At 41.2% G+C, this 14,404-nt stretch overlaps 1 protein-coding gene across 1 annotated transcript in view; it reads right to left on the bottom strand.

Moving 5' to 3' along the window:
• scap (SREBF chaperone) overlaps window positions 1–14,404 on the bottom strand; it is a 26,359-nt gene extending 11,955 nt beyond the window's left edge. Inside the window, exons 1-10 of the mRNA XM_026317598.1 lie at window positions 14,247–14,404; window positions 9,402–9,602; window positions 6,004–6,124; window positions 5,461–5,618; window positions 4,272–4,492; window positions 3,876–3,981; window positions 3,260–3,432; window positions 2,250–2,376; window positions 447–559; window positions 224–318 (exon numbers count right to left, since the gene is read on the bottom strand). Coding sequence (XP_026173383.1) covers window positions 224–318; window positions 447–559; window positions 2,250–2,376; window positions 3,260–3,432; window positions 3,876–3,981; window positions 4,272–4,492; window positions 5,461–5,618; window positions 6,004–6,124; window positions 9,402–9,523 — 1,236 coding nt within the window. The 5' untranslated portion in view covers window positions 9,524–9,602; window positions 14,247–14,404. The remainder of the gene's footprint in view (window positions 1–223; window positions 319–446; window positions 560–2,249; window positions 2,377–3,259; window positions 3,433–3,875; window positions 3,982–4,271; window positions 4,493–5,460; window positions 5,619–6,003; window positions 6,125–9,401; window positions 9,603–14,246) is intronic.

The raw sequence follows: 14,404 nt of genomic DNA, 5'->3' as shown, positions 1-14,404 counted from the left end.
TATTTTTGCAATGCCTGTGGTTTGCATCTTCAAATTAAAGAAATACTGTAGCTAGCTGCTAACTGTACATGCTAAATCTGAACGAGAGACTGTTCATAGCTGGAATAGTTTTGTCACGACTTGAAAATATATAACACACAATATCTCAAAAGACGTGTTTTGTTTCATATTCTCATAGTATCTTTTTTCTCCCGATGCAAGAATTCAACGATTGTTCTGTTACCTGGATTGCTGGCACCAGAGTGAAATATCCAATGAGGATGATGCACAGCTCAGTGGCCATGTTCTTCATGATAGACCAGCTCTCATTACTAAGGCCTGTAGAAACACAAAACAACATTTAAGAAAATTTATTCAGAGCCTAAAAAGAGACAGCAGAGTAGCTATTTGATTTATTTCCGAACGAACAGGCACACACACACACTCAACACACACTCTGACCTCACCCTGAGCAATTCGTAGTTTGACCTCAAGGTCAACAGGGGTGGACACCACAGACTTGGTGAGGACTAAGACGTTCTCCAGGCCAATCACCACCACCAGGTAAGGAAAAATCTCACTGTAGAGAGAAAGTGGAATAGATTTTCACTTTCCATTTTTCTTTTTGGAAGCAACAGGTAATATTTTGATTCTGACTAGTCAACCGATCAGCCTGAGTGTGACTATCACTGTGTAAAAACCTATCACCCAAATTCAGAGGCTGGTGCATTTCTGCATTTGAACTGTGAGACCATCAATGTGATCATTTACAGTAAAGTGAACCATCAGCTCAACCTTTAGTCGACTGATGGGCTTATCTCAACATATAAAGATCATTATGGGATCCGTCCAACTACATCAATAATTTTAAAAACTAGAAAGTTTCCAGTCAGAGCAGCTGCCAAAATAAAGCAGATCAACCAAGTTCATCAATATTTTGCATGGTCAAGTTTTTTCAGCAGCCCTGAGTGAAAAGGTAAACCACACAAAAGCATGCATAGCTTCGTTATGTTGACCCTGATGTGCATTTATGCAAACAAACAGAAAGTACAAGTACAGTTTACAGTGGACTGGTGCGGATCCTCGTCAATGGTTGGACGACAGTGTGCTGTTGTCACGCCACATTATCTGCTTTCTAATAATCCTGACATGATTGGACAACCATTAAATGTCAATATCACTACATCTCTGCCCCCATCCATAGTCCAACCCACATCCACGCCCTGCCCAGCTCTTTCCTCCACACTGACTTTTTGCCAATACGCTGTAAACGTCAACACAAATCCAATCTAGAGGAAGCAGGAAGTCAATAGCCATGCCAGCTTGTGTATGTGCAACTGTGTGTTGCTGGACCTGTCCTTGACTTTCTGTGAATGGGATAAGAGATAATGAACAGACTATTGGGGCAGTAAATATTAAGAAAATACATCTAAATGTCACTAACAGAGGACATGATGCAGAATACAGAGCAGCTGCAGTAACTGTTCCAACTGTGACCCAGAAACAGCATTCTACGATCTTTCTGTGCCCTCCCAGATATAAGCTAATCATTTGTTTGTGGTCGCAGATCAGATCAATAAAATCACCTTTAAACGTGCATGGCACAAGGTGCATGGCACAAGCTGTAACACAAGTCTATGCCACTGAACAAGACCACATGTAATAGTCAATACACAGGCTCTGTGTACCTCTGTGAGGTTGTACTTTGGCACAGCAGTGCTTTGAACTAAATATTAACAGCAGCATGCTAACATGCTCACAGTGACAATGCTAACATTGATGTGTGGCAGGTGTGTTTGGACACAACTACATCCGAGCCTGATGTGAACAGCATTAGCTAAGTACTTGGTCATAAACTAAAGTATTGGACAAATTAAAGCAAACAAACTAAATACGTGTATAAATTCTGTTGGCAACCCATCAAGTGGTTGAGACATTTCAATCTAGACCAGAGCGCTGGACTTATAGAGCAGCACTGCAATCCACAGAGCTGCACTAGTGGGGCTAATAAAAATAGCCCAAGTAAAAGCAAGTTCTCTATCTGAGAGTCAATGATATGAGCAACTTGAGAATAACTGATTTAAAGATTTCACTCTCATGGAGTGACAACCTAAATCAACAACTTCCCATCTTTTTGTACTTAAGGGCATAATTACTGTCATTTATTGATCAATGGATTTCTTGACATATTGGAAATATGAAATGCCTGAATCCAACCTCCTAATTATACTTCTAAACCTGAAGTATGTTAGGGAAAAGTGCATTCCTACCCCCCATTGAGTGTGGGTGTGAGTCCAAACAGTGTACACAGGCCCACAGACATGAGCAGAGAGCTGAGGACTGTGACCACAGCAGCCAGAGCCAGGCCCCACTTGGACTTCACCATGTCAATCTTACCTGTAGGGAGGAAAAGAAGATTATCCATACGTCGCATTAACTACAGTAACTCTCTAACAGCTCAACCATGAAGACAGGTATACTCCCAACAACTCCTTTAAATGACGGTGATCTGCTTAAGTAGCTTTTAATGAGGCTACTTTACTACTCATAAAAGAAGGTAAGCAAGTGAGGCCAAGTTTTTAGATGCCAGCTGAAATATAACACCATGATGACTATTAAAAGAAATAAAAAAGACTTTTTGACATAATTAACAACAGAGCAAACCTCTCTAAAAGGGCGATTTAGGCTCATGCAGCTAAAATTGTTCCTGTTTTAATAACAATTTAAAACAATTCTTCTAAATAATCTCCAGAAACCCTGCCACGGCCAAAGTGTCTGTTTTGCAAACGAGGCTTTGTCTTCAAAAATGAATCTCAGACGTCTCTATGCTAAAGGGACTGACATTCACTTAACACAATTATGGATTCTCTAAAAGCTGTTTTTGCAACTCTTCTCACTTTGTGTAATTTAGGTTATTTAGCAAAACTACAAAGGAAAATATCTTCAACAAGTTGCCAAACATGAACCAACTTTAGTGTGAATAATCATTTCATGTTCTGGAAAGTTACTGAGCTGTTATCTGGTTGAGTTCTCACAGCAGTGTACAATGTTCCTGTGTGAAGATTATCCCTGCACCAGAAAGAAACAGCCTTAGCACACTAACACACCTGCACAGCCAAAGTCACCATGACCGGCATGGGTCTGGATCATTGGCCCCTTTCAGAGATTAAGATGTGTGAGGTGTGTGAACAAGAGAAAAAAAATAATGCAAGACACATGAAGTATGATGGAGTAGGAAGACAGGACAGAGCAAACCAGACAGACAGGGTGTGGGACTAACGTGTGGAGAAGTAGATGTAAGCAAAAAGGATGATGTATGTGGTGACGAGGGGGATGAGCTCTGCGATGCCGATCTCCTCCTTGAAGTGGATGTGAACCATGTGATCGTCTCTCAAGCTGCAGTTGGCTGATGGGTGGAGCTGTGTCAGATGAGCCCGCAGGCTGCTCAGGAACCTGGACAAACACGGACATCAAGCTCATCAGCAATTAGGAATAATGAACTTTGGCTGACTGACTAAAATGGACAGTACTGTAATGTGCTGTCTCAGTGGTGCCTAAAATTACTGGGATAAAAGGGTACAGGAAGTAGGTAAGAGAAACAGCTATAATGAATGCAGCCTACAACTTGAATTTGATTGATTGTATTGATTTGTATGATTTATTTATTCTTCATGTGACACAAAGCTCATGTGATGTAATGCCAAACACAAGCATCTGTCAGAGCAGATTTTGCATTAAACCAGTAGCCTTTACACAGTGACATAAAAAAATAAACACATATAAGAAGACAAAGCTGTTATTTTGTGCCAGACAAAAAAATTCATTCATTCCCTTTATCTTAATATTTAAGAAAAACTGCACATTTATTTCTTTCTTTTATTGTGAAAGCAACTCACTTTGCATCGTAGCGGGATAGCACTATAGTGATTGTGTATGTCACCATCCTCTTCCTGTTGTAGTGACTGATGCCCGTGTGCTTCCCAGGGACACCAAACAGCAGGTCTGAAACACAAACAGAAAATAATCATTTTCAAAAAGGAAATTCAGGTCCCTGACTCCAGCCCAACAAACTGGGCCTCCCACCTCTAAACCACTTGAGCTGGAAGGTGAGGCAGAATGATGAGCTGGCTGTGGGTGCCAGGCAGCCCGATTTTGGTTCATCGTGTCAGAAGCGATAAATAAAATGCAGTGAAATGCTTAATTTATTATTTTTTTCATTAGTACAGGTGGAGGTTGACTATTAGATGCTCCAATAACATCTACCCCTCCTTCTGAGTCTTCCTCTTCCCTACCTCTCAGTGTGGCTGAGGTGTGCAGGCCTTTGGGTTCATGTTTCTGGATGGTCTTGAGAAGGTCGGGGTCAGAGTCAAAAAGCTCCTGCTGGTTTTGCCAGTAGTTGCCGGGAGAGACGAGCAGGCAGCCGTGCTCTGGCAGCACCGACTGCATCCGTCGTAACCCTGGAAATAGGCCGGTCACCTGGAGACACAACGTCTCCAGACTGCGAACCCCAGAGCTGACAGAGGAGAGACGAGGAGACGGGTGAGGAACAACAGCGAGGAGGTGAGGGGAAAGGAGAGCAACGAGGAGGTGTGGCTGTTAACACAGATCACAGATAACAGGAGCTCCCTCAAGTAATTATTATTTTAGCAGGCCATAACATAACTAAATGATTATTCAACAACAAAAAAGACCACATCGTTCATTTGAAATTATTATTATATAATATTGGGAAATTACTAATTTCCCAATAAGATTTATTATTAAATTAGGAAAAACACTGTTTAGCAGCAGTGCAGTTTCCCAATAAAACAAGATACTTTCTTACAAACCAGCATCCTTATCAGTGCATGCACAGCTTTCAAACACATGTTCAAGGCATAGACCTTGTAGTGTATAACAAATCAATAGTTTGTTGAAAGTCCTTTTTTTTCCAGAACTCAAGGTCACAGATGTTTTTCCTTTGCTTATACCAACAGCAGAATCGTGCTGCTTAAAATAATAATAAGTGATTGAGGGCTCCAACAATTAACTGAGTAATAATATCAATAATTCTAAAAAATATAATTTTTAAATATTTCAAACTAATCAATTAATCATTAGGGGATTAATCATTAATGAAAAAAAAATCAACTGCAGTCATTTTTCAACAAAGAACGCTAAATATTCTCACATAGCACCTCCACAAATCTCTTCTGTTCTAAATATTGCAGACTGCCACACAACCACGACATCCACAGTTTGAGTCCTGCCCAATAAGCAGCACAACTGGGCCTTGGACTATTGGTCGGACATCAGCTTCTGCTTTGGGAAACTGTGATTGTGATTTTTTGATAATTTGATTCATCAAAAAAATTATTACAGGATGAATTAGTAATGATAACAACCACAATCTATCTTTCATTGCAGCCCTTACTTTTGTCTGTAGTAAGTTGTATGTATATATGTGAGTGTGTGTGTGTGTGTGTGTGTGTGCATGTTTACCTGTCTGAATGGACATGGTTGTGGATTTCCTCCAGCAGGTTAAAGACTCGACCTAGCGGTGACCTAAAAATATCCACTGGCACCAGGCTGCTGTCCCACGGAGACACTGCTGCCTTCACCAATACCTGCTGGATATAGGCAACCGGAGGACCCCGGTACTGCACACACACATATGCAGGTGAGACAGAGACACATTAACAGGAATAGTCTATTGAACAGTGACAGCTGTGAAGCTTCCTGTTTTATGGTAAATTTACAACTACTGCTGACAAGCAAGTCTTTGCTTTGTGTTCATTATTTTTGGCCCTCTGCTGTGAAACGTGTTTGCTCATGTCTTGGTCTGAAAACCAGTTTTTGACTTTCAGAGTGTGGACAATTTTAATTCTTTACAGATTAGGATTAGTATTCATGTTTGAGATGAGAACTTGCTTTAGGATGAATATTAGGATTCAAGTTTAAGAAATTAATGCAATTAAAGGAATAAGGACAAAATTAAGAACACTGTAAAATAAAATGTGCGTGCTTTCTCCTCTCCTCTCCTACCCAGTCAGGCTGCTCTCCAAGATCTCCCTGAGGCTCATGGGAAGGGACAGTGTAGTCTCGCACCCCTGTGGTAAACTCCACGGGACCTGTTCCAGGCAGGGGGAGCCTCAATAATGGATAGCTGGGAAAGAGACAGGGGACTGGAGTTACAGATAAACATACAAAGAATGACTGAACCTGCTCTGTTTGACATGTTTCCATCAATTCAGTTCAATGGATCATGCAGATGCAGTGTTGCAGTATTTTTTGTGAAGCTGCACAGGAGCTTATCACCAGCAGACACTTAATACATACAAATCCAAATGAGAATAGAAAACCTGGGCGTCTGGTTTTCTAGATTAAGTAATACTTGGAGCCACCCACTCCCTCTTTCTCCTGGAAAAGTCTAGGTCTTTGAAACATTCTCTCTAAGCACCAAACCTCTTATTTCTTCACTCTGTGTATATGTGTGTGTAGGAGGTTTGTTTGAAATACTAGCACTGGGCAACCATGAACTATTCAGTAGATGACAGATTTTTGTAGCTGACAGTTTCAAAGGTGGCAGGAACGGATCTAAATAATACGCCAAAGCCTAAAAGGTCTTACAAACAATATGATACTTTACCCCATCACAGAATTAACGACAACACAGCTAATTCCAGTTATTCAAGAAACACAACTGTACATTACACAGCATTTGGCGTTCAAGCACAACTGAGCCGCAGTGTGAGACGTATCCTATCCAAGCATGAGGCTGTGTCATGAGACAGAGCCACCCAAGGAAAGTTGCTCACAGGCCTTTTTTCACAACCAAGACAAGTCAAAGCTGGAGCACAAATAACAGTTCACTGTGTTCAGACTGAACTGAGCCCTGACTGGACCAGCTCAGCCTTATCGTTGATTTAAATGGAGTCACTCTGCAGGAGTAGTGGGTGTGTCAAACCAGGGCACTCAGACCAAAAAAACAAAAAAATAACATAGGGTGTCAACTGCAAAGCTAAACCTGGCTCTACTTTCACTACAATACATGGATTTGTCTGTGTTGGCCATTCAAAGATATGGAAGGGCAGACTCCTGGTACATTACTTTGTCATGTGAATATTTCCAGTTTCCTTGCAATTGTCATGAAAAAAATTTGCTTCTCCAGAGTTTAAAAATCCTGCATGGGTATTACAAACCCGTGTTTAGATGTTTCACCAAAAAAAAAAAAACACTAGCATATCCTCTGGGTGCACGACTTCTGTTTCTCTCTCTCTCTCTTTCAACGAGTCCTTTAAATTACATTTAAAGAGTTCACCAAAGCCGATAATCAGTGTTGTGAAGCTGATGTGCTGACAATTCAGACTGGCCACTGACATGGATTTGACCTGCATCACTTTGACGTCACTTAAAAAGGTACTGGACACTTGACCTCGAGACTGTAGCTACGTTTGTTCATGACAACAGCTGAGACCGTGTTTTTGGTCTACATTTTATTTGAGAGATTTTACAGTTTTGCTTAAACTGGTCAGTCCTGACACACATCAAACAAAGGCTTTTGTCTACCGTACAATCAGACTGAAACACCCAGGAGGGTATGCCATACCTATCGTAGCACAAATCTACACAAAACGTGCATGAATTTATGATAACATTACTACTCACTTTCCCAATGTGTAACCACACACGTCTCTAGCTGAGGACCTGATAGAAACTATTACAAAAGGTGGTTAATTTAAAAAAAAAAAAAAAGAATGTTTGCGATCAAATCAGTTACTACAGGACTGTTTCTGTAAGTATAAAACGCAGATGGCTTGAAAAACTTTCAAAACAGAGCAGCAGCTGATAAAGTATTTGCTGTGTCACTGATAATGTTCTGCCACTTTGTGTACTTGTAAAAATTACTAAATAACTATTAAAAAAAACAAAAAAAGTTGCTTGTCACGGAGGAACTGCTCCTTTTCTCTCCGATTCTCTCCCTCTCTCCTCCCCATGGCCTCAGAAGGTCACTGTACCTTCACAAAGGCCTCTTTTATGCCGTGCCAGCCCCCCTCCTGACAGGCAGATGGAGGGACAGGCCTCTCATTCTCACGGGGCTATTTTCTCACAGTCCTCTGCTGTAACCTCCCCATTGTCGAGCTCTTTTTCTTTTACTTCGCCATGGGCGGTGGTCAGCCATGCATTTGGTCGGCACCCCTGCTGTAAGGTGCAGCAGCGATTGCACGCAGCAGGTGCCTGTGTGTGTTTCAGATTACTGAGAGTGTTTTACAACGTCTATACCAAAGAGGCCAGGGCAACTCTCTGACCTACGTCCCCTCTTTTGACCAGCGATTTAGCAAGCGTGCATATGTGTGTTTTAAGCCAATGTTTGTGTCATGGTGTCCACAGGGAGCTGTATGTGCAGATGTCCAGTTCAAATAAGTTGAGTCCATTACTCCTTCATCCAGTCACTTTTCTCCACAACTGAGAAAACTGCTTTTCCCTAATGTTTTATCGAAGCTGCCCTAACAGCAGGTCTGTAGTCAAACATATATCCAAACACTATTTCTACTTTCAGTCCGTCAGAAGATCCACCTTTCAAGGACTAAATACTGACTGGCTGCAGGTTTGAAAAGTCACTGTAAATGTGACATCAGCATTGAGGCATAGCAGTTACAGCGTAAGGGCCTGATTATGGTACAACTAAATCCAAACAATGTGTTGTCAAAACACAAGTGTGTGCTCTGTTAATGCATCCACGCCAGCAATAGAAACACAAACACAAAACCCAAAAACAAAGATAACATCAACTCAATGCGGCAGATTCACAACTAAATATAGACAAGTGTTTATGGTTGTATGGAGCAGCCATCATAGAAATGGGGGAAATTATTGTTAACTACTAATAATGTTTAAATATCTTCTTCTGCAAGGCATTCAGAGTGCAACAAATAAAGATACACAGTAAAACCAGAACTCCAGGTTCTGTCTGAGAAATAAGGATATGCCACTCAAGATCTCACTGACATTTGCAACTATGCTAAGTAAAACCTTTGTGACTGAGCCTCCCTTAGCCGTTTGTTTTGTGACTTGGTTCATATGTTTAGATGAGAACAGTGTTGTTTCAGTCAATATTTCTGATTTCTGCAGCCTTTAACAAACACTATTTCCTATCGTCAAGGTGCTGCAGTTAGCTGAGACATGTCTGGACAAAAAGGACTGAATGAGGTAGATGCTTGTAGTCAACAGACAACTACTACGACTACAAGTACGTATTTCAATAGCGTACTTCCTGATCACCACTATAAGTTAAATCAAGACCTTTCTGACAAGATCCCAGAAGCAAATTTCATGAATGTCTATTGGAAGAGCCCTTTTTCATACATTTCACCACAACCTGATTTTCTACTGGTGCCCTCAACCATAGAAATTTAACACAAAACCCCAGACAGAGGACATACCAGCAAGTGAGGATGCTGGCAGAGGTGAAGAGGATGATGGGTACTGGGTATGAGGCACACAGCAGCCCATGGTGGTAGAAGGCCGCCGAGATCCTCTCTCTCAGCCGCTCACGCAGCGTCATCCTGGTGGGTGGGGTCAACTCCCGGCCATTGGGAAGCACTGGCTGGCTGAGGACGGCGCGCCGCGGGGCATCCAGGGACCTGGAGGAGTAATTGAGAAACTAGTTCAACAAATGATTTAGCCAACATCACATGCAAGCAGTGTCAAGGCAGATGGTGTGGCTTTATACTGAATCACCTTCTGAAAATGAACGGGCAACTATTTTAATAATCAACAGGTCATTTAGGCGTTTTCCAAGGGAAAAAAAAAAAAACACAGTACCACTTTTTGTCAGAAAAACCAAATAGTTTGGAGGTTCGTGCAGCATTGAACATATCCCTGAGTGCATCTCATATGCTGTGGTACAACTCCACAGACATACGGACGCCAACACACAGACTCTAAACAGAGACTCTGGCTCTTACAGTGCTGCTCTGTCCTGAACACATAATTTGTTACATGCTCTCATACAGGGGTCACATGCTACACAACACTTAAACACACAGCTCATTCAGCAGCAAACAAGGTGTGGACACATTCCCCACTGTGGAAAAACATGCAGTCCTGAGGCAGACTTTGGCAAACACACATACATATCCTATCGATTACACCTGGGTAAAAACAACAGCTACAAGTTTCCCTGAAAACAGCATGTTGTCCCTGGTCAGTGGGTAAATTCCACTTGCATTCAGGGAGGAAAACACACAGGGATATGCTGGCCAAGGAGGGAGGCAGTAGTATTTCATTTTTGGAATTAATTTGGAAATCAGTTACAGTTTTAGAAATCAGCCATTAAAACTGTTGATTAGGGAAATATAATAACATTCAATGGCCCAAGCTTCTAAAAAAATCTATTTATTTTTTTCTGTTTGATGATTATGATGGCAACATACTTTATAATTTGACCTCTGTTGAACATAGTGAGCAATCTGAAGATAAAAATTAGTCACAGCCCAGTATCACAGCCCTGTGCTTGACAGGAGACTGAAAACTGATTTAATGCAATACAGTAAGAAGAAATATGTAAAATCTGCCTTTAAGTGGTTAATTGGTTTCAATGCCTACTCAATCTCATGTTGGCTTCTCTTCCCAATCTCAGCTCTTGTCTCACTGTTTACTCAGCCGGACGGATCAACACCGCTTATCAGTGTTTGCAGTTGCACACTTCTCTGTTACAACATTTAACTTGCTGCATGGGCACACATACACACACAGGATTTGTGCAAACTCTCTCATGCCTCAGCTTCTCACATGATACCCATATGCAGCACCAGGCAAGATGTCAACCATATCAAAACACACAAAAAAGCTTTGTCACACTGGCTGTTACCACGCTGTACCAATCACATAAGCCTTACACATTTCTGAGATCATACCTGCTAATAGGAGACCAGGTTAGTGCTCTAGCTCGAGACTGTTTATGTCCCCTGAAAGCAGCGCCACTGGGTTTTTTTAGCTTTAGCTGTGACTTGTGGTTAATATAGTGCTCCTTTGTCGACTCAGACAGAGTTTGTGACTGCTTGACTTGTCCCCCCGGGAGCAACGGAAACATTCCCTGGGAGGAATTCACCTCAGGAGTCTCTTGATGTGATGTTATAAATACACTATACAGTAAACACAGCAACATCCCGGTAAGCTTGCACAATGGGCTCTGCAAAGGTCAAAAGAGGGCTTTGAAGCAAAGCCATTCTGCTCTCCGTTTTGAAGGAAAGTCGACTCTCTGATCCTGCTCAGTGTCTTGCAAGTAAAAACTTTCAATAACTGCCTCTATCTCTCAGCTGTCTGTCCAGTTCGCTGCATGCTGTGGGTCTTATGGGTCTAACACTGAAGTCTGATTTAGCAAATGCTCAGCTGCATCTCCGTCAGTGAACTAATCCGGGATTGAGCTGATCGGAAACTCGGCAAGCAGGGCTCAGGGCCTATGGCCACCCCCACTGCTTCCCTCCTCCTCTTTTGTTCACAGCTCACACTCTGTGTCTGTACTGCAGCACACCAAGACATTCACATCTCAAAAGCATGACGAGTCTGAGGGAAGCTTTAAAGCCAAAACTTCAAAACAAGGGCAAAAAATTAACAGCAGCCATAGGTCAAATGCAGGTAAACTGCTGTCTCTGAGTTTTCCACAGCCACTTTGGCTGGTGACCAGCAATTGTTTGGAAATCCTATTCTGTTTGACCAGATAGTTGGATTGTTTGGGAAATAAGGGAATAAAAGTAACATCTCTGCTTAAAATAAACAAATCACTATATATGTGTACATATGTGTGTGTATATATATATATATATATATATATATATATATATATATATACACACACACTACATATATATTATATATTTCATATATATATTACATATTATATATATATATATATATATATATATATATATATATATATAATAAATAATAAGGAACAGTCTATATACATCCGCCATGTGAAGCTGCACAGCACTGACTAACTAACACAACATAATAAATATGACATACAGTGATATTAATCTATTAATCTGAAGGCAAAAAAGTCAGTAAGGGAGATCGTTGTAGGGCCCTGTAGCTTAATGAGATTCATATTAATGTAAATTTATAAAATCACATGGCTACGACCTTACTGTGGGCAATATGTTACAGAGTGAAGAGATGACCTGTTTCACTACATCAAACCTAAACATTCCATAAATACCCTACACTAGAATAGGAGCCAAAACACCAGCTTACCTCTTTTCAACACTTCCTAAAATACCAAGCTTGAAGGCATCTCCAGGGTTTATAGATTCCAAAGGCATCACCAGCAATTTTCTGTATCATGCAGTGCATTTACACATTTCATCTACATCTGCATGTGAATTACTGCAAGCCAAAAACTATACTGTTGACCACAAATATCCCAGAGCACTTTAGGCTGTGTCCATTTCCCATAATATGACTGCCTCAATACTCTATGCCAGAGTTGCGTAATGTGGAAGCATGTTCCTCTGATCAGCGCAGTCCATTGGTCCTATTGTAAATGGAGAGTGGATGACACCAGCCTTTTACAACCAGGGCTGGTGTCAAAAAGAGGGAAACAGTTTGTCAATCAGTAACCACACTCTAATAATGAAAGGTATGTCATAAGCAATCTGTTTCTGCAAAGACATTTCTTTTTTTCAGACAAATTAACACAGAAAAAGAAAATGATGACATACTGAATATTTATTATCATTATTAGCTTAATCATAACTAGAGGTTATAATGCACATATAGTACATCACTCAGTCAAGGTTCCAAAGTCACCTTTTTCCAGCACAGGTGCATGTGCCTTTACGATTTACAGCACATTAAATTTGTGAAAATGGTGAAACCGCATACACAACAAGTTAAACACATACAGAAATAGTTGGGCTGATGCAACCCTGTTGCAACATCACCTGCCAGAAACCTGCAAAATGTCTCCTACTAGGGACACTAGGGTTCCCAAACAAGGTTCTAGGTCAGACCTCAAGTACTGTAGCTTAAATATTGTGTAGTTTTTATCCTTTAAAATATGCTTTTGAAAAATCGAAAAGTGGAACAGATAGTTTTTTTAGGATTTAATAATTAATCAGATTGGTGCAATTGTTGAAATTCAGTATCTTTACACTATTCATCAAAAAATATTAAAAAAAAAAAAAAAATCAGGTCTGTCTCCTGCAACACCCCAACCAGTTCATGGGCTTTATCCACAGCTCTGTAACGTTTGGTGGACCTATGGTTACACACACACTGAGCTAAAACATGCAAATAATGGCACTGCATGCTCGTGCAAGTCACACACGCTGAGACCGTGCACGAACATGGGGATTGTCTTGGATGTGCGAATGGATTTTCAAGAATAAATCACATTACAGGGTTGTCAAGTGTCAAGCTGCTAAGCTAACGGCTAACGCTAGCGGTGTTTTCAGGGAGTCTCCGGCTTTTCTTACTCCCCAACAGATCTTTGTCACGGCAGGAGTGCTTACATCATAGTTTGTGACTCGAGTAACTAGATAAAAATAATGAACTGAAGAAGTTAAACCAAACAAACCCTTTAATTGTTAGCCTGCTAGCGTTAGCCGAGTGCGCATGTCCTATTTCGCACCTTAAATAACGTTAGCTAGCTAGCCCTCTCTAACCTGGGTACTTCTATAAACCCCGAGACCACGATGAGGCAGGAATGGCTAGTACTTACATTGCCATACAAATACAAGCATCACTACCCACCTAACTGGTTTAGTTGCCTCTTCACTAACTAACTAGCTAACTGCAGACAGCTTGTGATAGCATCACGCAAGCATTACCACCAAGCGTCTAGCCAAGTTAGCTAGCTCCTCAGTGAAACCAATAAACGCGGGTCAAACCCAACACGTATGTTACAAATCATCTAGAAACGTCAACAGAAATGCGAGAACACATGAGTCCAAGTTACCAACACCTGTATAACATTTGACTTTTGACGCTAATAAGGCCATCAATCCGAAGTTAAAGCCAGCGTTAGCTAGCTGTTAGCTTGCTTGACACGGTGACGGTGTTTATATTAGTCTGTTTGGGGTTCATATCTAAATTTAAGAAAACATAATGGGTGTGTGGAGCCAAGGGACCACACCCTTCCTGACCTCGGCAGGTAACATCATGGGGTGGCTACACAGACACAGCACCCATTCCTCCAACCACCATGGGGATCATTTTCACATCGCTGCTAGCGGGTTAACTTTAACGCTACAGTTTTGCTAACTACACACACACACATTTACCTGGATAAACTTCAAAGATCTCCAAATAATGTTGTTGTTGTTATTCCTCGGTAAAATGTCGCCCAACCACGGCTAACGTCACGTTGTTTATGCTAAAGGAAAACTCGCATGCTTTTTTCCATAGGAGCGGCGTTTCTAAACAGCGTTAGTGGTTGTCA

This window comes from Mastacembelus armatus, chromosome 16, assembly GCF_900324485.2.
Source record: "Mastacembelus armatus chromosome 16, fMasArm1.2, whole genome shotgun sequence".
NCBI classification, from domain to species: domain Eukaryota; kingdom Metazoa; phylum Chordata; class Actinopteri; order Synbranchiformes; family Mastacembelidae; genus Mastacembelus; species Mastacembelus armatus.
This window is presented reverse-complemented; position numbering and strand designations above follow the sequence as displayed.